We start from the raw sequence: 24,497 nt of genomic DNA on the forward strand, positions 1-24,497 counted from the left end.
ATCTGTTCAAGGGGTGGATGAACGCAGACTCCTCAGTACACATCCTGGTAAGTGCAATACCAGTCCACTCAAATATCTATACATCTCCTAAATTTTAACATAATTCTGTGGATGGGAAGCACCTATTCACAGTCAGAGCCATACGATTATAAATAGTGAATGGATATTAAGTCAATATAAATATCACATGATATCTGCATATTGCAACACTGAAGAGTCCAAAATTAGGCAGCTGCACCTTACAATTTCTAGACTTAATCTTCAGTTCTGCAGAGTCCCAGCTCTCCATGTAACAGGCTGTAACCAGCCCTGTGCCAGTGTCCTCCTGTGAATGTGCCTGAAAGCAGACGTACCCCACCAAGACAGCAAATCACATCTGGTTTTACATCCTCAGGCTCTGCTCCAGCAGGAGCAGGGGATCCCAGGACAACACCAGCCCCAGGCTGTGACTGGGGAAGCCTTTCCCATTGCTGAATGAGGTGAGAGCTTTGCAGGTTTCTCCCACCTAAGTCACACCAGCCAAACCACCAGTGACTTCCAGGTTCTCAGACTTGGATGTGGTTGAAGCAGCAGAAAAGGACAGAACTGTCAGCATTTTGTTAGTGGAACAAGCTAGTTGGACTATGTTATTAAAGAAAGCTCCAGTTTTGCACTTGCCAGTGCACTGTGCTATCCTTTGGGATGGGGATGGACGTGCCACGTGCATAACTGCTGGGAGAAGTACAAGAACTTCATTCTGTTCGTGTTGGTTGGTACTCACATCGTTCCTCGGTGACTCGGCTTGGACAGGGTCTTCTGCAGCCAGGGCGATGCTGCTGAGGGCTATAACTATGAGGATCACCATCTCGAAATAGCGCAGGTTGACGATGTAGTGGAACAGACGCCGAATCCTGCAAACACAAGCACACAGGAAGGACACTGCAGGTGCTGTGAGACAAGTGCAGTGGGATGAAAGACTGACAGAAGGACAATCATCAGGAATATCACCTTTAGGATTCCTATTACCATGACCGTAAGAAAATAAAAAACATAATCAATGGCTTTAAACTCTAGTTTGCAACAGACCTTTAAACTCAGACATTTAACATCTGTGCAGTGCTCTCTACCCTCTCTGCAAAGCAATGATATCTATCTATCAAAAGGGCACTGAGAGCTTGCAAGAATCCAGTCTCAATTCTACTAATTATGTTTATATACCCTCCATCCTTTTCACTTTGAACTCTCAGGCTAAAGCCCTGGGAGTTCAAAACTAGTTTTGAAATCTTTTTAATATCACCTAATCCCTTTAAAATTGAGATACGTTCTATGCACTTTGACACTCTTAGCTGAAACTGGCTTTGTAACTCTGACTATTACTTCCAGCAATCTCTCTCTTGCCTCTGCCTGTACGTTATCCTAAGACATGCTTTATAAGCTGCACAGATACTTTGCAGTAATACATTTGATTATTTTAACCTGATCTTTTTCTTCACAAATTGTGTTCAGGAAAAGTGACAAATGCTTCAATTTCTAAGCAATGCAAAACTATTCACAAGTTTCGGCTAATAACTCTATCGACCACAATTCACAAATACTTACCTCCACAGAGAACTCTACATTTGCACCATATTTCTCACTTAAATAAAAGACTTGGTTTCTGTCTGACAATCAAATTATGTGTGTAACTTGCCAACAACCTTGTTATCTGAGAATGTAATTCAGTTACTGTATCACATTTTCTCTAAGCAAATATCTGAACAGTTAGAATTACAATTTATTTTTCACATCTACTTATATGTTCCTTTTCTGTGGATTGCTAATGGAATCAGAATGAAAAAGAATTACAACTACCAAGGAAAGAGATTTGATATGAAATAACATGAAGAAAAGTGCTTTTGTGGATCCCTTAACTCTGGTTATCAATCAGAAGGGGTTTATCATCGGTGTGCTCAATGAATCCATACGAGTGAAAGGCAACATTTCAATAACATACGTAACTGTAATTCATGCATCAAACCCAATTCATCAAAGGAATAACAAGTCCCTATTTTTAGATCTTCATCATTCACAACCAGCAGCGAGCTGCGGGAGCGTTTGTAAACTGCCAGTGGTGCTTGAGAAACCATTTTCAATGCACGTCTGTTTTAAGAGAGTGGATGGCACTGGGAAAGTCATCCATTTATGCTTTTATCCATTTCATTTCTGCTTCTCAGAACTGTTTTGCCCACAAGCAGCACCCGGGTCATGCATCCCCAGCGGGGCTTGGAAGGGAAATAATTAGGTGTGGGGAAAACCTTTGTACCCCAGCGAGCAGAAAGACCTCTCTTGAGAAGTCAGCACCAGCCAAAGCACCTGAGGGGATCAGCTGGGCCAGCATCTTGCCCAGAGGAAGAAAAACAAGTTGCTGACATTCCTAGAGTTTGGTCTTCATCTTTTTATTTCCCCTTGGCCATGTCATAACACTTCTCTCCAGTGAACTTTGATTTTTCAATGGTCTTTTTTACAGCTTTTGGGGAGGGGAGGGTGTGTGCTGGAGAAAACGGCAGGACAATTGAAACAACATACCAATTCCTGGCCTATGAGGCTCAGAAGGTCACAACTGTAGAATGAGGTGAGAAAATACAGCATACATATGAAAGAAAGAAGTCTTGCTCCTTCTCTGTCTGCCCAGCCCTCTCCTCACTCAGACCCTCTGGACTTGGGAACATCTCGCTTCCCACCCCATACTGCTTCCTGCAGGACTTTGCAGCTAACACACATTTTTGGTGGTCACACCACAACAGAAAGACTTGAGCTACCAAATACTAGGGAAATGCTGTTTCCAGGCAGGGGCCAAGCTCCATAATTCAAATTTGCCCCAAAAAGTATAATTACGCCATGAGTGCACCTCATCTAACGCTCTCCCTTCCCGTTAGCCACCTTTTGCCTGAATTCAAAGGACACGTTGCCTTATTGGAAATAGCACAATGCTATCAGTGTGTTCTGAAAAGGGAAAACTTTCTGGGCTTTCAGCTCAGTAATCCTAAAGTGTCTTGAGGAGCACCTGGCAGGCGGCTGGAGAAGGCAAAGGGAAACACGAGTGTCTCTCTGGTGGGTCTGAGGCAGAAGGGACACATATTGAGTCTTCAGTTCATTTCCTTTGGAGGCAAGAGTAGATTAGCAGTACTTTGGGGTCATTCTCCCTCTCTAACAGCTGGCGTGGAAAGACAGTCTCTAATTTCTCATAAGCTCTATCATCTTGGAGCACGCAGGGCTGGAACCCGAGCGACGCGGCTGGCACTCGTGTTTAAAGAACGAACTCAACCTGCCTACTCTCCAGGGGTGTCAGACCATGGCTCCCACCACAGATGCATTCATGTCAGAGATGAGTCCACAGAGCTGCCTGTTTTTACCACTGCCAGGATCTCCCAGTCCTGGAGCACTCATTCTTTTCTTGAACCAAGTTGCCAAAGGAAGGGCTTGAGTCCACCCTAGGCATCTGAGCATGCGGGGTGCAACCTCAGAGAGCAGCCTCTAGGATCTGCAACAAGTCTACCTGAGCCAGAGAGGAACAATCGCATCTGCTCCTCACAGATCTCGGGGTTGGCAGAAGTTTCAAACGCCCTCCGTTGCCCCAAGTTATTGCTTAAAGTGACTCACAGGCCTTCATGCTACCATTATTACAACCCCGCTGCTCTTGTCTGGTCCTGCAGCCCTTCAGAGCAACACCTTCAGCATTCACAGGCTTTGAGGACAAAGCTCCCCATGAGGCAGAGATGCCTGAAGCAAAAGAAATGCTGTAATCCCAACAGATCGCCCAAGCTCTACTCTCAGCCTTGGCAAATGGAAAATATTCACGTTTCCCCAGAAGTTCAGAGTTTTCAGTGATGCTCTTCAGAAAGCACATGAATTCCAGCTGAGGAACCTGCAAGAACTTCCTGACACCAAAACCACCCCCCAGCCTGCTTCTCCTGGTGACGTCTGCTCCCGGTGATGTTCCACACTCCCACCCTTTGGTGATCTACGACGGAGCAAATAACTGCCCGCCCGACCCTCAGCAGGGCAGCCAGGAAGGGTCTGCCTCAAGCACCATCTATACTGGCAATTTATTCCCCTTGGAAAGCCCAACGTAAGGGCAGGATTTGGTCTGCAGCCTATGTAAGCTTTTATTTAACTTCCCAAGGTGTTTGACTGGCAGAGATGAAGATCAAGCTAATGTTATGGCTTGGAATATCCAGGCTTGAAGTGCCCGTAACCCATAAAAGACATTAGAGAGTCAGAGGACTTACGGATTTGTCGGACTTAAGATGAACATGGAACTGTAAGGCAAGATTGGTTTAGGTCCATTTTTTGTCAAGTCATCGACGTCTTTCTTCTCCTCCGTTTTACTTTCAAATTCAATGTTGTTCACTGAAATAGGAATTTAAGGAAACAGAAAGGAGAGAGTTAAAAATATATGTACAGGCTTCCTGCAACAGCTGGATATGCAAACAACGCAGCTGGGAGAGCAAACAGCCTTTGAAGATGTTGATTAAATGCGATGAACAATCATTTGATTATTATCACCGCTATTTACTACAGTATGATATACGCTGCAATTATACTCCTTAACTGCGGCACTGATGAGCAATAGATCAGAAATGGCCAGGAAATGAAGATGCCCAGCGCAGACAAACAAAGAAACCTTACACTAATTTACACAAGAGCTGCCAAACTGGGGATGGAAATCCCATTCCAAACTATGATCAATCGGACAGAGGAGCAGCTAGGGATCCTTGGAAAGAAAAAAAGACAGTAAGTCTAACCAGCCACATTATTCTGTGTCTCTTCCCATTCATCAGCAGCAGGGTTGTCTTTGGAACGTGTAAAAGAGCAGGTACACAGATAAGCTTTAATAATTTTGGGGCTAAGACTGTTGAACTTCCCAACATCAGAAACAAGAGACTTGGAAGGGACTCCTTGGATCCCGTGGCTCTGTGCCTGCGCGGTGCAGCCCAGTTTTGACAGAGCTGCCCATGTATAAACATGTCAAGCTCCATCTCAATTCAGGTTTTTAACTTCCATGGTCCCCTTCTAGAAGATTGTTCTGAACATCACTCCCAAAGGTTTGAAATACATTCTCTCATTTCCATCCTAAATTTACTTGCTGTGGGTTTATGGGATAATTTACTTAAGATCATTTCCAATATATGAACTGGAAAACATTTTGTGCTGCAAATTCTCTTCTTAGACAGGTATATACGCTTGTCTATTGATTCACAGAACCTAGAATCCAAAAACCACACCAACTTATAATCTGTTAGGTGCAGGTTTTTTATTACTTCTTATTTTATTTTGCAACAAAATGACATTCCGTTGTGTATGACTGACATGTTCAATAAACTCCTTATTGTACCTCAAGCCGGATACACAGGAAATGGTCCGGAAAGAGAGAAGCTGATAAATTGTGATTGACGGGAACTCAGTATTGCAATATAGTCAAATTACCATTTAAGAAAAAAGGAGAAAAAAAAAAAAAAAAAGGCAGGTAAGTTTTGTGTGGCTGACAACACAGTGAAAAGCATGTAGAGAGACCGCTGGCTTTTGGCTGTGCCTCTCGGGAAGCAAAGTCCTGACAGCCTGCAATCTAACGTGGACCTCTTCGATTTCACCCTGCAATTTTTCGCAGATTTTCACGCTTGGTGCTCCCAGCTCTCGAGACTTCTCTACGCTGTGCCTACGCTGCCAGGCATGAGCCGTGAGCTGGTCAGAAGAGGCTGGTGGCTGCAGAGCAGAGCACGGACACAATGATCTGGGGCCCATCTGCGAACCAGTGTCAATCTACACTGATGGACCCAAGGCACAGAGCTCTGGAAAAGGACAAGCGAGGGTGGATCTGCTGCAATTAAGATGCAGAGGACCGCAAGAAGCTCTGCAGTGACACAGCCTGCAGGAACCCGAAGCAGCAGGGTCACACGACGATGCTGTGACAGTTGGGCAGCTGTGAGAGACCTGCTGCTCCACTGTGGGGTCGGCTAATAAGCCAAAAAGTGTGAATTCAGGCTGCAGGCTTGAATGCAATGCCACCACCTCCCCTGGCCTTTGCCAAGGGGTCTGTGGCCAGTTGGGCCACTGGGACACCAGAGGACCTCCAGCACTGCTGGAGCAGGAGCTTGAAGCACGGCAGCAGAGGAAGGTGACAAAGCAGAGGACCTGCTCCTGTGCTCACAGCAAGGTCTTGGTTGGTTTGCTGAAGAAGTTGCTTAGTTTGCTGCACAGCTCCCAGTTACCACATTTTGCTGGTTTTCCTCCTCCATCTTTCTCTTATGCAAACATCCGTGGCTCTGGGTGAGCCATCTCCAGGGAACATACATGGTGTTTTCCAGAGCCACCAGGTCACCCAGGAACCCATTTCCTTGCAGGCTGCATGAATTCTAGAGCCTATATCAACAACAAGTCCTCCTGCCCACCTGCTGCAAGGATGCTGGTGGCCAGCAGAGCAGGAGAGCCCTTGTCAGCCAGTGTGTGCTGCTAGCTCCTTGGAAATTCAGCTCTTTGCTGGCAATTCCATAGCAAAAAGCAGGGGGACCAAGGCACTCACTCGGTATGACAGTGGTGTCCCCCGGCGGGGCGGTGATGGTGACAGGGATGTTCACAGTGGTGGTTTTGTCCAGAGGTGGCTGGATCATCCGCGTCACGTTCTTCTGGTTGTCGGCATCTTCAGGCTGCTCCGGCACTTTCTGCAGATAGGTGCTGGGAAGGGTGTGCACAGGGACACTCACACTTCCACTCGCCTCAATCTCACACTGATTCTCCCTAGGGTAAAAAAGCAGATTTTAGTAAATATGGCCCAAGAATGATTCAGAGGATGTACATACCCTGATGCTGCGCCTCTTGCGAGGTTTCACAGACCGTTCTCTCCATGGAAAACCTTTGCAGAAAAGTCACAGACTGCAGGACAACTTACTAATTCCTCTGAGACCTTCTGAACCAACATCTGAGCACAACATGAAGAGGAACTGTGCCACTGAACATCGCTTTGTTCAATTTAACAAGACTCAGAACTGAGGTTCATAAGCAAGGACCACATGGCACTTGCATGGAACAGTGACATGAGCTTGCCAGCATCAGCTGGTTTCTGAATGAAGTCTGACATCCTGCTTCTTAACATTCTCCTGGGGCCTTATTTAAATTTGGTGATTCTCTTTTCCAGCCCTAACCCACTCTGCGATGTTGCTGCAAGCAGCCAAACAGCTTCTGCGTTGCTCTGCAGCAGCGGCTCTAGTTCGGTGAGGAGGGAAGGGAGCTTGTGCACACGATCAAACTAAATAGTATGCAAAGTGTTTTGAAATCCATCTGAAAGGAAGATAATATAGACAGGAAAATTATTATCTCTGTGCCACTCAGAGCTCTCAACGGTGACATGAACTCTGTTTTAAAGAATCCCAGTGAAATTTCTTTTTCCATCAGACTAATAAAGCTGAAAGGCAATCTATCCTTCTTTATTAACTACTCTAAATGCTTCACGAGTACTATTTTTCTCACTTGACTTACAGAAGAATTAAACCAAATGGGGTACATCATTGTTGTTAATGGAAGAAGCCACGTGCTGTAACAACTGGTGATGCAGCTGACAGGCTCACCATGAAAAAAAGAAAACCAAAGGGCTCAAAGCAAGACTGGATGCCATTTAAAAACATGTCCCTCAGAAACTTCCTTCAGGGGCTGCGAAATTCTCCGCTCCATTTTATATCCCAGAGGGTCTGCTGGTATTTACATCAAGGATATTTCATTCCTTAAACCTGAGCTATTCTTTGGGCCATCACGGACCAAAATAATCTCTGGGAGCCTCTGTCATCACTGATTTAAGCACAAGGGAACTGCAGGTTATGGTGGTAGCTGGCCTGAGTGCAGGAAGAACAGCAGGGAATGCCATGGGGAGGGGAAAAAGTTATCTCCTGAAATGTGTCTGAGGTCTCATGCCCCCCGAGCTGTCCCAGGGGCGAGTCTGGCCACGCAGCACGCACTTACTTGGGCTGATGATTCCGGTGCTCCTTCTCGCCAGCCTCCCCCTCCTTCTCCCCATTCTCCTTCTCCACCGAATCGTACGTTGACAGCGCCCTGTTCCTGAACCTGTGCCGTCTGTGGGGCTCTTCTCCATTCTCACCCTTGGACCCAGGCTCTCCTTCCCGATTCCCAGACCTCGACCCTCCCCGGTGTCGGGAACGCCGCTCGCTCCTGGCCCCGTTGATTGTCCCGTTGCCTTCCTTGCCTTGCCGCTCCGCAGAGTGCCGGTGAGTCCGATGCCTGCGGTGTTCCTTCTCAGCACCTTCTTCCACCGACCCTCGGCGATGGTGCCTCTTTCCCCCCTCCTGACTCCGGTTGCGATCACTTTTCCCTTCCTTACTGCCCCCTTCCACCTCCTTGCTGCGGCTCCTGTGCTGCCGGTGCCGCTCCTCCTTACTGTTGGCACCAGATTCCCCGTTCTCATCCTTGGTCACATCACCCTTCTCTTGCTCTCCCAGTTTGTCTTTATCCCGATGCCGGTGGTGCTTTCGTGGAGCTTCTGCCCCATCACTAGAGCTGACTTTGGTCTGCTCCACCTCCTGCACATCCACGGGGCTCAGCTTGCTGGTGTTGTTCCTCCCTTCGCCCCTCGGTTCGACCACCAGCGGCCGATCCAGATGAGTCTTCATGTCCGGCCTGATGTGAAGGGTGGTAGCGTAACGCACCCGCTCCTCTGGATCCAGCTCGTTGTACAGCGCCTCGCAGCTGGCTCGGAAATTGTGCATCCGGATCTGGCTGGTCCTCTGCTCCCAAACCGACTTGGATTTGGAGGAGTTCTGCTGCTTGCTAAGGAGGGGAGGAAGGTGGAAAGTTAGTATCCAACTTTGCACAAATTCCCTAAAAAAACAACCAAAAAAAAAAAAAAAAAGAGGAAATTTTCAGCTGAGATGGGGGATTAGAGCGTTGAGCCAAAGAAACTGTAGGAATGGAGAGAGGATGGCTGGCGGAGAACATGAGCGGGGAAAGCCAGCAGCGTCGTCAGTGTTAGTTTGCCCCCACGTGCGTTAGACGCTATGAAACCAGCCCTCTGGAAAGAGGTTATCTTGATTTCTAAAATGTAGCCATCCCCCTTGGAAGCCTCAGGTATGGTCTGAAGGGTTCAAGTCCCTGTGCAAGGAAATGGTAAAGCACAGCCAGAGCTTTCACAGCGCCAACAAGGCTTCCCCACGTTAACAGCACCTTCCTCCCCACCTGGAGATCTCTGGGCGAGCACATTAGTGGTGAGCAGGAGTTAGACTGGCAGGAGGAGCATGGGGAAACGAAACCTGTCCCTGAGGACCCGAGCCTGAGCACCCTGCCACCAGCCCCTTCCCCTGACAGCCAGCCTGAGGGGTCACTTCCCGTTGGCGACTGGCCCAGGAGAGCCGCTGCTCTAAACCCACACGTCCTTCCAGGGTGAGGGTGGACCATCCAGCCCAAGCATCTCTGGAGCCTGGAAAAGTACAAGTAAGAAAGGAAAACTCTTCTGTGCACCATGAAAAGACCCCAGGGACTGGGGAAGTCACACGCAGATGTGATGAGAGCACCTTCACCCCCTGAGAGCCCTGCCTCTGCCAGCTGTTGTGACAAGGACGCCTCCACTGGCATTGTCTCAATGCTTTGATTTTTCAGCACAGTGCTTGGTTCCCAACCACCACACGCAAAGGGCTCACCTACCCAGCCAGTGCAGGAAGGGAAGCCTTTTTTCTATCCTTCTAAAGATTGCAAAGCCAAATTCTGCTTTTGCATAAAACCAAAGTAAACCCACCGACTTCCAGGGCAGAGTTCTGCATTCACCCTGGTAGAAGCTCAGCACCCATTTTCTTCCTTAATAAAACTTCTAACAAAGAGAGGAAAAGAGAGGGAAACAATTTTCCTCCCACCAGCCTGCTCAGATGTCTCCATTTGCCACACATCAGCCCAACCTCTGCAGCCCCACGGGGCTCACCGACCTCAGCCCACGAGGCTGTGGAAATAGGGAGGCAGGCGCGTGTTCCTTACGTACTTTCTGGGCTCCCCTGACAATAAAGCAGCTTTTACACGTATATGTGCTGATTGGGGCTGTCAGGGTCTGTCGCCACGCACAGACCCCGGGGGAGGCAGCGTTCACACGGGCTCGTGTAGCGCAGCGGGAGCTGTCGGAAAGGCTTTGCATCGCGGAGCTTGGTTCTTTACGGAGGGTGCTGCTGCCTGGCTCTGCTAAGGAGGCAAAGAACTACTGAAACGCTCACTGCAGACGGGATGAGGGCATCCAGGCAGATGTGAAGGAACCTGATTTAATCCAGAAATCAGAGAGAGCACAGCTAATCACCAATACTAAAAGTCTTTATCCCCCATTTTTGAGAGGCACATTCTGGACCCATTTTCTACCAGTTGAGTGCCCCATCTACACCATGGCAGAAGAACAAGTGAGAAAAAAAACACAGTTCTAAATGTAAATGATACCAGAAGGTACAGGGGACATAGCTTATAGTCCCACTCACCAAAAATCCCACATCAAAGCAAGAGGGGCTCCTCATTAGGGGACCCCAGCACTGAGATGAACAGCCCCATCACAGCGGGCAGTAACCTGCTGTTTGATTTGGTTCAATATCATGAAAGATTCCAATGCCATCACTCATCAGCAGATGTGCTTGCTTTTAGAAGGAATTAACGGGTAACACACAAAACCCCCTCTGACTGCCCAGACCTGCGCCACACCAGGATTTCCTATGGGAAATCTGCATTTTCCATGGGAAAGCTGCACTTGCAGCTCCCCACAGCCAGCAGAGATGGGCACAGAGACCTGGAGGTGCCTGGGATGGGGGTGCCAGGATGTCCTGTGCATCCCCCAGTATGTCCTGCGCATCCCCCAGTATGTCCTGCACATCCCCTGGGATGACTGCAGTGCCTTGTCTGTGCTCCAGATCCAGCTCTGCTAAACCCAGCTGGGCTACAGAAATGAGCCTCCTCTTCAGCACACGGGCTCAGGGGGACAAGACAGCTCAGGGATGTGTATGGGCACGTCTGAGCTCCCTGAGTGCAGCCACCAAACCCATTTGTTCTTAGGGGACATTTCTCACTTCATAATGAAAGTCCTCGGGGCGGGGACCGGCTTCTGTTTCATGCTTTGAACAGCCAGAGCGAGCTGTCAGCACTGAAATGATAACTAGTAATGACGAGCTAGATGGGAAACTGCCCTTACGCTGGCTGAAGCCTTCAATTTATCTCCAAACCCAGAGCAGGGAGAAGAGCACGACCACCTCCCCTGCACGCACCGTCCTGTGCTCCAGGGACAGCCACCATGCGGGGGGGACACCAAGCCCCAGCCTCCCTGCAGAGACTCTCCAAAGCAAAACACACGATAAATCATCTGGAAACTGTCACAGACACGGTCTCTCCATTGGTGCCTGCGCTGAGCCCATCAAAGCCAAGATGTAAAGAAAATCTCCTGAATCAGAGTGGCTGTGGTGGGGAGGAAGGCTGAGGATGTTGGGCAGGAGATGCCCGCGAGCTCTGACACGGGATGTATCACTGCAGGGGAGGATTTTTTTAGTTGTGTTTCAGTTATGCCAAGAACACAAACCAGCCTTTAAATGATCTCTGAGGTGCTAAAGCTTCCACTGAACATAGCTCATGGTGAACTGAAAGGTGCTGCCAGGTACATATGCCGCTGTGAATCTGGAGAAACCAAGGGATGCACATATTAACTAAGCCTATTTTGCTAAAATCCATCCCTTCCTTAAAACAGTCACTGAAGTTCCAGACTCTAATTTCTCAGCATCTAGAAATGAGCTGCATCCTTAACACCGACCCAAAAGCTGAGGTTACTGCCAACAGACACCACCACCCAGCCACCCCCGGCTTTGGGTATGAACGAGTCACAGCCCAGGGGGTTCACAAGTAACGACAGCATCCTTTCTTCTTTCTACACGAAAAGACACACAAAACAAAACAGAAGATATACGAAGTGCAATAAAAATACAATCAGGAAAGCATGAAGCCTGCCTGCGAGCTCATTATTGTATTCAAACCAGCTGAGACCATCAGGAGCAAGTGACAGTGCCCGTGAAGGCTGCTGCAGGAGATGGAAGTGAAGTGACCCAGCAGGCTGGTCCCTCTGGGGACAGCATTTAAGGTTTTTCAGAGCCAAAGCGGCAACAACTGGAGGGAATGTGTCGGCTGCTTGTCCAGTTACATTTATCTGACTCTGGCTTTCCCCGAGTTCCCACAGCCACTGCACACGGCCGTATGCGACAGCCTCTCCTGCTGCTCTGCTCCGCTTCTCCGCACAGGAGAGCTTCTGAACGGATTTATGGCACAACAGCAACATCGCCTTCAAACCAACCAGCTTCGCTACAACCGCCTGCCTGCGAGGATACGGTGCCTCTGCACACGCCGCGAGGAACGGCAGGAAGGATGGAAAAACACAGACAGGGCAGAATCACCTCCTCTGCTTCCTCCGGTGCTTGGTCCAGTCAATTATCACGTGCGGCATGAACCGGGGCAGACACAGACCACCCACAGCACAAGCATGATGCGCCTCAGGGTAGCATGACTTGTCCAAACTGATAAAAAATGAGGTTTTGTGATAGCAAATATTTCTTTCCACAAGAGCAAACTATCTATTTATGAAGCCAGCTCCTTATCTGAAATCCTGTTCACCGTTTGCTTCTTAAAGTCCTTCTGAATTCATTAAGAAAATGCCATTTATCGCTTCTGATTTACAAACACAGGACAAAGATTAATGTTAATTAATCTTTGCAATTACTTCCCATCCCTATTTTCTGTCTCCAGAATACTTCAAACTCTTTGACGGGTACTAACTGGCAACATACTCAGTTTTCAGGTCCCCTGGGCACGAAATGCTGTAGTGTACATTACTGTTATGATGCTTCTCTAAGTAGCTCCGCTGTTTTCGCTTGGATTAAGAAGCCAGCAGTCAATGCCTGCCTGTGGCTAGAAAGAAAACCATAAAATTCATGTAGAATCAAATAAAATTCATATTAATGAATCAGTGACTAATATTGGTATAAATAAAAAATGCACCCTGTCACTATTTCGATTGCTCAAGAAAGGAAAGCATATTTTTAGCCATGTTCTAATCTTAGGGTACTCCTTAATGACTCAAGATTTTGTTATCATAACCTTTTAAAACGCGGCTTCAGTTAATGGCACTTTGCTTCCCAGAACTACCGGCTTAATCAGCTCCATAAATGCAACCCTCCAAATTTTGCTTTAGTAAATAATGAATGAAAGCTTACTAAGAACATAATAATTTGATGTTAAAAATACCTACATAATAGGTATTTGTGGGCACGAAATAATATGTTCCGATTAGAGATGAAAGGGAATTTCTTGATAAAATACAGCTTCAACAGAAAATGCAATGCAAAAACCCTTTCCACCAAAATCGTATTTTCTGTTCATAAACTTGGAGCAGCTCTCTCCACGTTCCAATTTCCCACTTGGAAAATACAATGAAGCGTTTCAGTTTGGGGCAGACGCGCACAAAGCGGAATGTTTTCTCTCTGTTCGGTTTGATAAAACAATTTTCTTTCAGATGAATTCACCACTAGCGTTTAAATTTGCTTTGGCAGTGACCCCGGGAGCTGCTGCTTGGATGCTTTAGCACCTTTCCTTCTTTCTGAGCCGCCTCCGCGCCTGAGCTCTCTCGGGAGCCCCTCTGTGCTCTCCCACCGGGTGTGCATCACAAATGCCATTACCGAGGACAGGCGTGGAAAATTCTGCCTGGTCTCTTCCAATATTATTCTTGAATTTGATTTTAGTTTTATATATTAGAATTTTTGATACTTCAGTTTCTCAGAAAGAAAACACTTAGTTTCATAATATTGCTACTATATATATATTGCTTTCTTCCATATATTGCTATATATCTATTAGCTAGGAACTCTGAATTGTGAATGTAATATAACACCGGCCATACATCACATCCTTATGCTCAGAAACCTGCTACTGAAACTTGAAATGCTTTTCAAACTATCATAGCTGCCAACATCTTAGCTCAGGAAAGTTTACTAAATGCAACATTTTTATTTTTCTCAATATCATCATCCTCAGATTGACCTTCTACTCCCTTCACCTGCCCTTTTAGACAGTTTGGAGAACTGTGGCTACAGGATGTGCAGCCCACAGGTAACTGGTCTCACTGGGCTGAGGAAGCCAAGATGCCAGCGGGGCACAGAGCCGAGCGTGCTGCAGGTCTGGCGGGAGCCGCGGTGTGCACGGCTCGGCAGCTGCCTTTGGCCAACACGGAGCCAGAAAGTTTCCAAGGTGGGTAGCAGAATAAAAATCAGGAAAGTTCCAGAGCTTAGTCACCCCCACGAGGCATCCATGGCCACTCAAAAGCAGCAGAGATCATTATATGCTGCTGCTCTGAGTTTGAAACCAGCTGCGTGGCTTTTGTACGGCTCTGGAGTGATGCAGAGTTCAGCCAACCCAAGCTGCCTGGTGCCAATGCAGGGAAAGTTTAACACCTTCAGCTTGAGGTTGTTTTTCCTAAGAACAGAATGATTTGGCTCAACTGTAACTCACCATCCCGCGTGCTGTCCCATCTTGCTCTAATGAGAAGAGTTTTCTAATTGATTTCAGTAGAAATACATCACACACTAATCCCTGAAGGATAAATACGAGGCTTAGCTGTGTGCACATTCTCATCTTAAGAAAAGGCCAGAAAATATTCACCCTGTCTCAAGCTATATTGCTTCCATTAGTCACAAGATCTCTTTTCAGAGCTCAAGATTTGTTTGGTATTTCGGTTATGAATTGTGACCAGGTAATTGCCCACTCAGTGACAAATAACAGGGGGAGACTGTTAAAAAAATGGAAGTTAAACCAAAACCACACCTAGGTTAAATATGGGGAACCGTTAAGTTCTACGAAAATCCAGACAAATTACATTTCTTTTAAATTATTTTTTTTCCTCTGAAGCGTTCATGCCCCACTCTCCAGAAGACACTGTGGCAGTTACACTGCAATGGCCCAGACCAGACACTGCCACGGCCAAAGTCCCACCGTGAGCTCCAGGCTTTTGATAAAAAACAAGACAAAACGCACCCGGGAGTGAAGTCGCAGCCCCCTTCTGACTACGAGGATGGAAATGAAGCCGATGGCCCAGACAGTGAATATACAAAAGCAAGCGATAGAGATCAAGAACAATTTGGGTTCTTGGATGGCAAATGACAAATTCATCCTGGGAGAAGATATTTACGCTTTTTCATTTCCCTCTGTACGCTATCAGCTCGTCTACAGCTGGATGGATGCGGCAGAGACGTGCTGTGACGGTTGGGGCGGGGAAGAAAGAGCTGCTCAAAGGAAAACAACTTTTGTTCTGGAAAATAAAAATTTCTGTGGCAAGTGCAGGTGTTCAGCACTTCTGGAAAAAAGTGTGAAACACTGGCTTTTGCCAGTGCCGTGCCTTAAGAACATGGCATTTTTCATGTCCAAGCAATGATTGACACCTCTGGGTCCTATTGGAAATAAATTATAAACAACAGCAACACAATGAAAACCTCAAGCACCGGTTTGGATTTCATCAGCCATGGCAATATAAGGAGGATTCATACGAAAACCCAAGATTCCAACTTTTAAACACATAGTATTGGAAAAAAACAATTGTTCACTTAGCTGTGTGTCATCAGCTATGTACATATAGATTAGTTGCCAATTCCAGTAAGTATTTTAGATAAATGCTGATCTACCTAAAGAAATAGAGCATATCTGTATTTAATTACCTCTCCTCAGTGAATTAAAAATGGATTTCATACCGCTTGAATTACTTGTTTCATAAATTTATTATAGCACAAAAGCCTGGCATTAGCACAAGATTGCACTCATCTTGATTTTTTAAATGACTTTTAAAATTTGTTTTTAAGACTCTAGCTCCAGTATTTTGTCCTTAGTTTCTTAGCACTTTAGAATGTTTGGGTTTGTTTGGTGTTTTGTGGGTTTTAAAATTTTTTTTTAAATAGTCAGAGAAACAATATGGGGAAAAACCCAACCATCTGTATCTCAAAATAAGTTTTGCAGGTCCAGGTTCTTACTGATATTAAAGGCACACGGTATTTTATGCCATTTGAGCAACCTAAGAGAGAAGAAGGAACAGGAAATTTATTTTTTGCACCTTTTAAAAGCTCTTTAAATTAGTAGATTACTGTTCAGCTTTCATATGTGCACAAAAATTAGACCACTTATCTATTCAGTATAATTACAGCAATAGCACTCGCAGCGGGTACAGACAGAGTGATCTAAAGGCATCCTGAACCTATATTAATATTCATCTAGGGAATGGGAGTCACAGCACCTGCACATCTCTAAGAGGAGTTGTTCCAGTTTAGCTATTTGAATTCAAAATTAAAAACCCACATTTCTAACCGTGACATTTATATTGAGTAAATAAGACCTTCAGACGACTTTGCACTTCAGGGGGGCTCTGCTGATGCGCTGGGATGGCTGGTGCTTTGATACATCGCACACTGTTATGGGGTCCAGCCATTTATTTAATCAAAACAAGGGGAAACGCTCTTTAGATACCCACAGAGGAGAAAATGCACGCTCAGCTCATCCATCAAAACCGCTCCTGGTTTGCATAGGAAATTACACATTACTGCCCAGACGGTGCATAGAAATGTTAAAGAGGATGAGAATCCTCAGTAACAGCTTTCTGCAGTGGAAATAGATTCTGTTCAGAGAACAGATGTGAGTCGTATCAGCAAAAGCAGCCTCTGTTATACCGGCGCTATCGCTGGTGGGGAGTCAGCAAGAGACCTCAATGGCAAACGCCTCCGACTGTGGGCAAATCCTCCTTCCGAGGGGATTGCAGTCCCTGCAGCTTGATCTCAGCCTTTTCAAAGGCAGCTCTGTCTCTGAGAGTTTGGGAAAGGGGCCAAATTCTTCATTCTTTATTCCTAATTGTCCAAAGATTGCCTTCAGACCGGGCTGGTGTGACTTCTACTGGGGTGAATTCAAGCGCTGGAAGGCAGGCAGCCAGGCAGCACCCCTCCTCCATCAGCACCTTCAGCCACCCCTCCATCCTGCCAGGGGTGACGTAGGGTAAGAGAGACCCAAAAGGGCAGCAGACCTCTCTCCACACCCTTCTGCCTGTTGAGATTCCCGGCAGCCAGGAAATCCATCAGATGAAATGAGCCAAAAGCTGCCTCAGTCTAGTCTACTCCCCTAATTTTCACTGTCCCAACCCCATGGTATCTCGGATCTTGGCACAGACACGTCACCCTCACTTCTGCTAGTCACAAAAGCTCAGCCTTGGTCAAAGAAGCTAGACCCGCACATCGTAGCACCATAATTCTAATACAACCACATAATTATAGCAATAGCACTCACAGCAGGTAGAAACAGTGATCTAAAGGCGTCCTGAACCTATACGAATATTCATCTAGGGGATGGGAGTCCACGGCACCTGCACATCCCTAGGAGGAGTTGTTCCAGTTTATCTATTTGAATTTAAAATAAGGAAACAGTGATCCACCAGTGGACAAGGACCCCCAAAACACCCAGGGAGCAAGGAAGACATCGGGAAAACCTCCTTTACTTCACCATGCTTCGGTGCCTGCTATAGCACACATAAGGACAAACCCACGCAGGTTGGAATTGCACTTACTTGTCTCTCCAAAAGCATTAAAGAAGAAAGAGAACGTCAAACGGTAAAAGTATAACCCAAAGCACAGACACTAAGATGGGTGGATGAGAAGCTGATGACGAGTTTTGTTGGATTAGTCGGTGGGGAACAATGGTCTTTTCTACAAACCTGCGTCGGTGTCAAAGCGCACCCGTGAGTCACAGCAAAGCCAGCAAGATCGGTTTGTTAGGAAGCGCGTGGAGTGAATGGAACATCTACCACTGTGTTCGCTCAGCCGTGGGTGCATAGGAGCTTACCGGGTGCCTCGTTTTTGCCATATGTGCAGCTTTAAGTTCCAGCTGGAGAAGGTTAGAGAGCACGGGCATAACCAGTCCTCTCATGAGTATAAGTTTCCCAAGGAGGTTTAAGCAGAGTTTTCCAATTTGGTCTCACTTGGGCCCCATTTCCAGAATTTTTTTTTTCAAGTCCTCCTCCAGCTTTCATTACAGAGCGCACTCACAGCGGGCCCCCTTCTCCTATTGAACCAGAAGCGCAAACACGAGTGGAACATCAAAGCCATCAGCCCAGCGCACCATAAACACGGAGAACAAAACTACAAGTGAGAACAAGATGAACCACCAAATGAGGGAAAATAGGTAAGGAAGGAACAAAGGAAAATCATTAAGGGGTTGGGAGAAAAATAAAGGAAGGAGGAAGGGGGGGAATCACGGTCAATGTACAAAACACTACAGAGTTGCTCACGATCAAACCACAAGCATTGTATGGCAATGTTGTACACCTTCCAGTCCTTCCACCGTATGTTGGTCTGGAGGCTTTCCACAATGATGGGAATGGTTTTTGGAAAAAAACAAAGGGGGAGTGAAGGCATCAGGAGAAGGGGAAAGGGGGGGGTTTACAAATATAGAGATATATGTCATAAATCCATTTACTGAATATCGTAACAGAGAGCAACTCACGGTGAATTTACGCTGGAGACTGACGAGCTGCGAGATACAGTACCTCGAGTTTGCTTTACAAAACTGCACATGCAAAAACAAAACAAACAAAGAAAACAAAAAGTGAGAAAAGGGGAAAAAAAATAAAAAAAAAAAAAAAGAGAAGAGAAACCATAAAAGACATCGGGAGGAGACTCATACAGGCTGTGTCCTATTGAATGCAGACTGCAGCGTGCATCTTGGTAGGAGACCAGGCAAGCTTCAGAAAGTGTGGAAGCCACAGACACACCGCCTTCTAGCTAACAGGGAAACAACCAAAGAATCAAAAAGATAACCAAAAGGGAAACAAATCAAAAGGTGAACCGAAAGCCACATGATGATATCAGGACTTTACGCCTCCGTGTGCTATACTCACACAATGCAAGTCCTCCGCAGAAGTCATCTCTAGAACCTCAGGGTAGAGGTCTTTGTAGAAACAGGTGGTGATTGCTTTTACAGCGGTGCTGCAAAGAGTTATTTCCAAGTGGGAGCAGGATGCTAATTCCCACTCTGGCCCCGTGACACGAGGAAGAAGCCTGAGCATGGAGAAGAGCACAGGCTGGAGGAAGGACCACGGGCCACATCCAAAGAACCAAAATACACCTGAGCCCCTGCAGATGGTGTCACGCTGCTCCTTCTCGGTCCTTGCCTTGGGTTTGCTCTTCCGAGGCACCTACCTCTGTCCTCTGACAGGCACGGGGATGTGCCGGGGCTCAGACCAGCTGAATACGGCTCGCCGTGTCTCAAAACTCTTGGTCTGCTCCAGCTTAGGCAGGGGATTGGGACTGCACATTACTGAAAGGAGCTTGTTTCTGTTCACAAGTAGTTTGGTAGATTCTCCTCCATCCAGTGTTTGTATAAACACCGTTATACACGGGGAGTTCTAAACATGGAAATCACTGAACTGCACTGAAAAAGAGTTTATTCTTCCTTTGGCAGGGAATCTAAGAAAAACAGGATTCTAAATATCTTGACAGAACTTGACTTGAGGCACCAATTTTTTAATAAAGAATAATTTTTATAAACCTACATCATCCAAAGAACATTCCTCAAGACTGAAAATAAAACCCCTTTGCCTCCTGAATTTGCCTTTTCACGTGCAGCCTTTTTTCTCCTGCTTCCATGAGAGTTTTACTTTGTTAACAATCAATACTCGCAAGCCAGAACATCCAGTCAAAATCTAATGTTCTCTGGATAACCAGAGTCTTAAATGTAGATTTACTTAAAATTAATGGATTATTCTGAACAGAAGTGTTGGCCCAGGTAAGTATATAACGCAACTATCCAGAGGTCAAGCAACCTGGACTGAATATAAGAGAAATTATGAAAGGCATCGTAAAAGTTTTGCTTGGAACAAATAATCTGCTGAACAGTCAGGTAAAGTGTTCTGCCTAAACTTCGGTACTTGTACTGTGCCAAATGAAATGGGAACAGGAGTCAAAGCGGGGTTGGCATGCCCTGCTCCTTTGCCAGGAAAATTAGTGTTTCCAGGTTTCTCAAGCTGGGGATCCCTTTATTCTTTGGCTGGATGCTGAACCCCCAGGAAGTCAACTAAAACCTGCAGAGAAGAAGCCTTTGACTGCACAAATGCCTCAAGCATAGATGAGAAATTCTGGGGGCAAAACAATTGGAAAACTTGAGATGGAGGAGAATGTACTGGGCTGTCCTGATTTACCCGAGAGTCAGCTCCAGCATTGTGCAATATTTGTGGAAATTTTGCTTTTAATTGCTGAAAGCAGATCTCAGCATCCCTCGGCAGGAGGCCTGACTGAACCTGTGCGTTTATCCCTGCCTCGTTTGGTGCAGTGCAGGACAGAGGCCACCTCCGATCTTGCTGAGTATCCTTGTACCTTGGCCAGCCACCGTTATGCAAGTCCTGTGGTGCTCCAGGTTCACTCCTCTGCTCCCATGGCTGGAGTTTGCTTTTTTGAAACTATAAATTTGACTAAGTTTGCGCTGGAAAAGCGTAAAGCTACGAAGCAACGATGGCCTCCTTTTCCAAATCAAATTGACAGAAGTACTTGAGCTTTACTCGCTGCTACTTACCATCCATGAGGGACAGAGCACGAGAGAGTGGCTTTAGGTGGAGCTGAGTCACTCTTACACCAACAGCAAGGGCAAAAAGGTAAGCTAACGGGAGGAACCACAGTACCTCACACATCAACACACTTCAGGGGGAAAAAGAAAGGGAAGAAATCACAAGCCAGCAAGAGAAAAAGAACACCTCTTCTAGTCTACGCATCACCCAACACAGGATGTTCCACGGGCTGGGTGTTCAGGCACACTTCTTGCTGGGTCCTGTTGGGTACTGACAGCCCAACAGGGATTTGGAAACAGACCACGGTATTCCCAAGACAAAAGGAAAATATGGAGACTCTGAGATGGAAAATGTCCTGGAGAAATAGAGCACCTCCCCTCCCCTTCATCCCCAGACCTGTACAAAAGGGACAGACGTCGCTGAGAAGTCACTGCGAAATGACGTGCCACCTGCATTTGCTCTTGGCACTTTTCTGATGGGTACTCAACTCATCGTAACAGGCAGTATCCACCTGTGAGCGTGCAATTAAAATGTAAACTGCTCTGAACAACCATGTGAGGGACCAGCAGAAACCAGTCAGAGCCTGGAGAGAGGAAGAGGTCTTTAGAGGTCAGAAGGTTGTCCTGGGGAACACATGCAACTTGGAAGAACAGTGGTGGGCAATTCTAGAGAGTGTTTTGCTCTGGTGCCCACGTTGCATGAACTGTCTCTGCCACCTTCTACAAAGGTTCATCCACCGCATCTGGGAAGTTCTCCTCCCATTCAGAACTCACACCCTACGACCTATGCTTCAATAACTTCCTTGGGTCTGCCTACAGCTGTAACCCATTACCAAAAAAGCCCCATAAGTAACCAAATGCAAAAAGTTTCAATCAGGATGACTTCAGTACAAGTGCTTAGCAGGTTCCTACAAATTTAGCATGTGCTTGCTGTTGCGATTGCTATTCTAAGACTTTTCCAAGGAAAAGGTGAAGAGAGGTGGTCAGAAAATACATGGGCTCTGGGTGCTGGGTGACCCACGGTTCATGCCCTCTCCAGCTGGTCTGCTGGCCCATGCTGGGCTGGGTGTGCTCATCGCAGCCCCTTTTGTACGTGCCATTGGTGCATCTCTGGCTGGAATAGAAAAGGTGGGAGAGGAACCCAGGCTTCAGGTGAGGCAAATACAGAAAATTAAACTGCGTTTGCGCTGGGGTCTTCATGTCACCCCCAGAAATGAGCCTGATGGCTCTCCTGCCACTGGTGGCTTTACAGTGGGATCACAAAGTGCTTTGCACATCCATCACCTGCGTAATTTCCCCCTTTTCCCCTCTTCTCCATTCCCACCGCCAAGGAAGCTGCACCAATGGTTTGCTCTAAAGACCCGTCGGTCTGTACAGTCGCTCAGTTCAAGAGGCTGAGTGGTTTAAATATCATACAAAACAGAGGGTCTTAAAGACAACGCTGGGCAAACTGAACAAACCCAGAAACTCACCTCCAGAAACAACAAAGCAAGGAAAACGCTAAACAGAAAACAAACAAAAAAATTTGACAAAAATAAGAATGAAACAATGGGTTTAAATTAAAACGCAGTAACACATATTAAACAGATATTTTGCTTTAAACCAAACATTGCAACAATGACAAAACCAATGTACCATCCTAGCTTTTAATCCTGCAAAACCACAAAACAAAAAGGCTCCTTCAGGATAGAGTTCACCAGGTGAAAAAACAAGCTGCAGTCAGACACATCTGTTCACATTAAGTCCCTTGGGTGGAGCAGTAGACAAACCATAGAAATCCCAGGAGATCGATGAAGTAGGAGCTACGAATCAAATGCAGGTAAAATATTGTAATAAAACACTTTGAGTCAGTTGCAAGATAGATGATATCTTGACGCCACTGTGATAATGAGTATATTATTAAACCCCCCACTGACACCTTAGTGCTTCAGCATCTACCAACCACGAAACAATTAGTGGCTCATGCAGCACCTACTGCCTGTGTAAAGGTGAAGGCACCTCTCTGGACCCTCCGAGCAAGCTGACACCCTCAATAAGCAACCAGCTTCTTAAGCCTGGGAAATGACGCTTTGAACTGATGCAATAAATGGAACAATTCCTGGAGCTCCATCATGAAGACAGGCAGAGGAGCGCAGAAGAACCGGTGCAGATAAACTGCGGGCGCAGGAGTGTACGAACCAGGAGAGCACGCTGTACTCGCACAGGGAAAATGCTGGAGGTGGAGGAGCAGATACAGCGCTCCAGAGTGTGCAATGGCCTGGAAGGAGGCTTAGGGGACGATACACAGACTCAATCCTTGATGTAGGACTGACAAGGGAAAGAAGCAAAACAGCAAGCACAGCACCTTCCCGGTGAAACAGCAGAACAACCGGTGTGACTTCTCACCAGATCAGCCCCAGGATGGCTTCATCACCTCTGCGGGAGGCGGACAAGCACACCGGGAACATGAGCATCATGACTAAGGAAATGCAAGTCACAGTGCCCTCTGCTAACACCTGAAAGACTTGTTTTGATGGATGCAGGTAGAGAAAATTTTGATGTTTTCAGAACATTGATCCATGCTATAGATGCCTGTTGTTATAGAAATTAATTTTCACACATTATGAAAATAAAATCAAATCCTAAAACTAAAAAATTATTCCTTAGGAGAAAGTAAAACTATAAACTGACAGGGTAGATCCATCTTTGCAGCAGGTCTTTGGTAGCTCAATCCCAGTCTCTCCCAACCCTGCTCACAACCCACTTAGGGGTACCCCAGCTCTACAGGTGTTTGCTTTTTGCAGTGATATTCCCATATGCCAAAAATCCCATTTCCAAGCACCTCCAGTGCTTTTTCATTCTTGGCGTGTCCATCTCTGAATTGCCTCAGAGGCTTGATCTGACAGGTCTTGCCATCAACACGGCATCTGCTCCAGCATAAGGACCACAGTGTCACTTAAGACCATAAGAAATGAAGCAAGGTGTACATCCAGCTGTCAACCCTACTGTACTGGACATGGGTATCTAAGGGATAGGTGCTGCAAACCTGAAAGCTGTAGATGCTAAGCCCCTTTAGACTTCACTACGGATGTATTCATGTCCTAAACAAATTGCTTTGGCATGCATTCATTAAATAGCTTTTGGATCATCAGCCAGCAATCCATCCGTACACCTATTTCTCTCTCACAAAACAACATCTCCCCTTGCCTCCTCCTCTATGGAATTAACCACTCAGTCATCAACCTATTGACCTGAATGCATTCTTGTTCCAGCCTAAAGTCCTACGAGCTTTGCGAGTGGCCTTGTGAACACCTCGCGGGCACTAAAGCAGAGATAATGAGAAGTCACGCGACGGCTGTCAATGGGGCTCCCGCACAGCACACACGGTGCTGCCGTGGTTCGGAGATGCTGAAGCGACCGACCGTACTTTCAAATTTTTCCATTTGTAAGCCTCATTATCCACTTGTTCCAATGTGACAGGTAAGGATCTGGGCAGATACAATTCGAGGCAAAAAAAGCAGAAATCCACAATGTTGTACTCGCTTTCAACTGTGGTCAGAAAACTGGCCCCGGGATACTGAAAAGCAGGTGAAAGCCTGGTGAAAAATCCTGGAATAGGGTTATTTTAAGCAACCAACAATGTACTGTGACATCTTAGCTCTATTAAAGTGGTTTTTTTTTTTTTCTGATTTCTAAGAAAAAACATAATTATCTTGCATTTTGAAGTAACAGTACCAGGAAATTCATCAAAGAACAAGAGCAAATATCCTCATTTGACTTCTTTTCGAGACTAGGCAGGAAATTGTTGTAAGAGAAGGATTATATTTAAAACCAACAAATAGACATGGCATAAATAGGAGCTGATTAAAGCAGCAATTGCAAAATAAAATGGTAAGAAGAATAAAACAGTCAAATTAATAATACTCTTT

General features: G+C 46.3%; 1 protein-coding gene across 1 annotated transcript in view; it reads right to left on the minus strand.

The window, feature by feature from the left end:
- LOC104465091 (voltage-dependent N-type calcium channel subunit alpha-1B-like) overlaps nt 1-24,497 on the minus strand; it is a gene marked incomplete at both ends in the record, with an annotated part of 96,697 nt that overhangs the window by 59,004 nt on the left and 13,196 nt on the right. The window contains 4 exons of the mRNA XM_010078004.1: nt 761-890; nt 4,248-4,368; nt 6,539-6,753; nt 7,969-8,790. Of these exons, the coding sequence (XP_010076306.1) occupies nt 761-890; nt 4,248-4,368; nt 6,539-6,753; nt 7,969-8,790 (1,288 nt within the window). The remainder of the gene's footprint in view (nt 1-760; nt 891-4,247; nt 4,369-6,538; nt 6,754-7,968; nt 8,791-24,497) is intronic.

This window comes from Pterocles gutturalis, unplaced genomic scaffold (assembly GCF_000699245.1).
Source record: "Pterocles gutturalis isolate BGI_N339 unplaced genomic scaffold, ASM69924v1 scaffold21778, whole genome shotgun sequence".
In the NCBI taxonomy this organism is placed as follows: Eukaryota; Metazoa; Chordata; class Aves; order Pterocliformes; family Pteroclidae; genus Pterocles; species Pterocles gutturalis.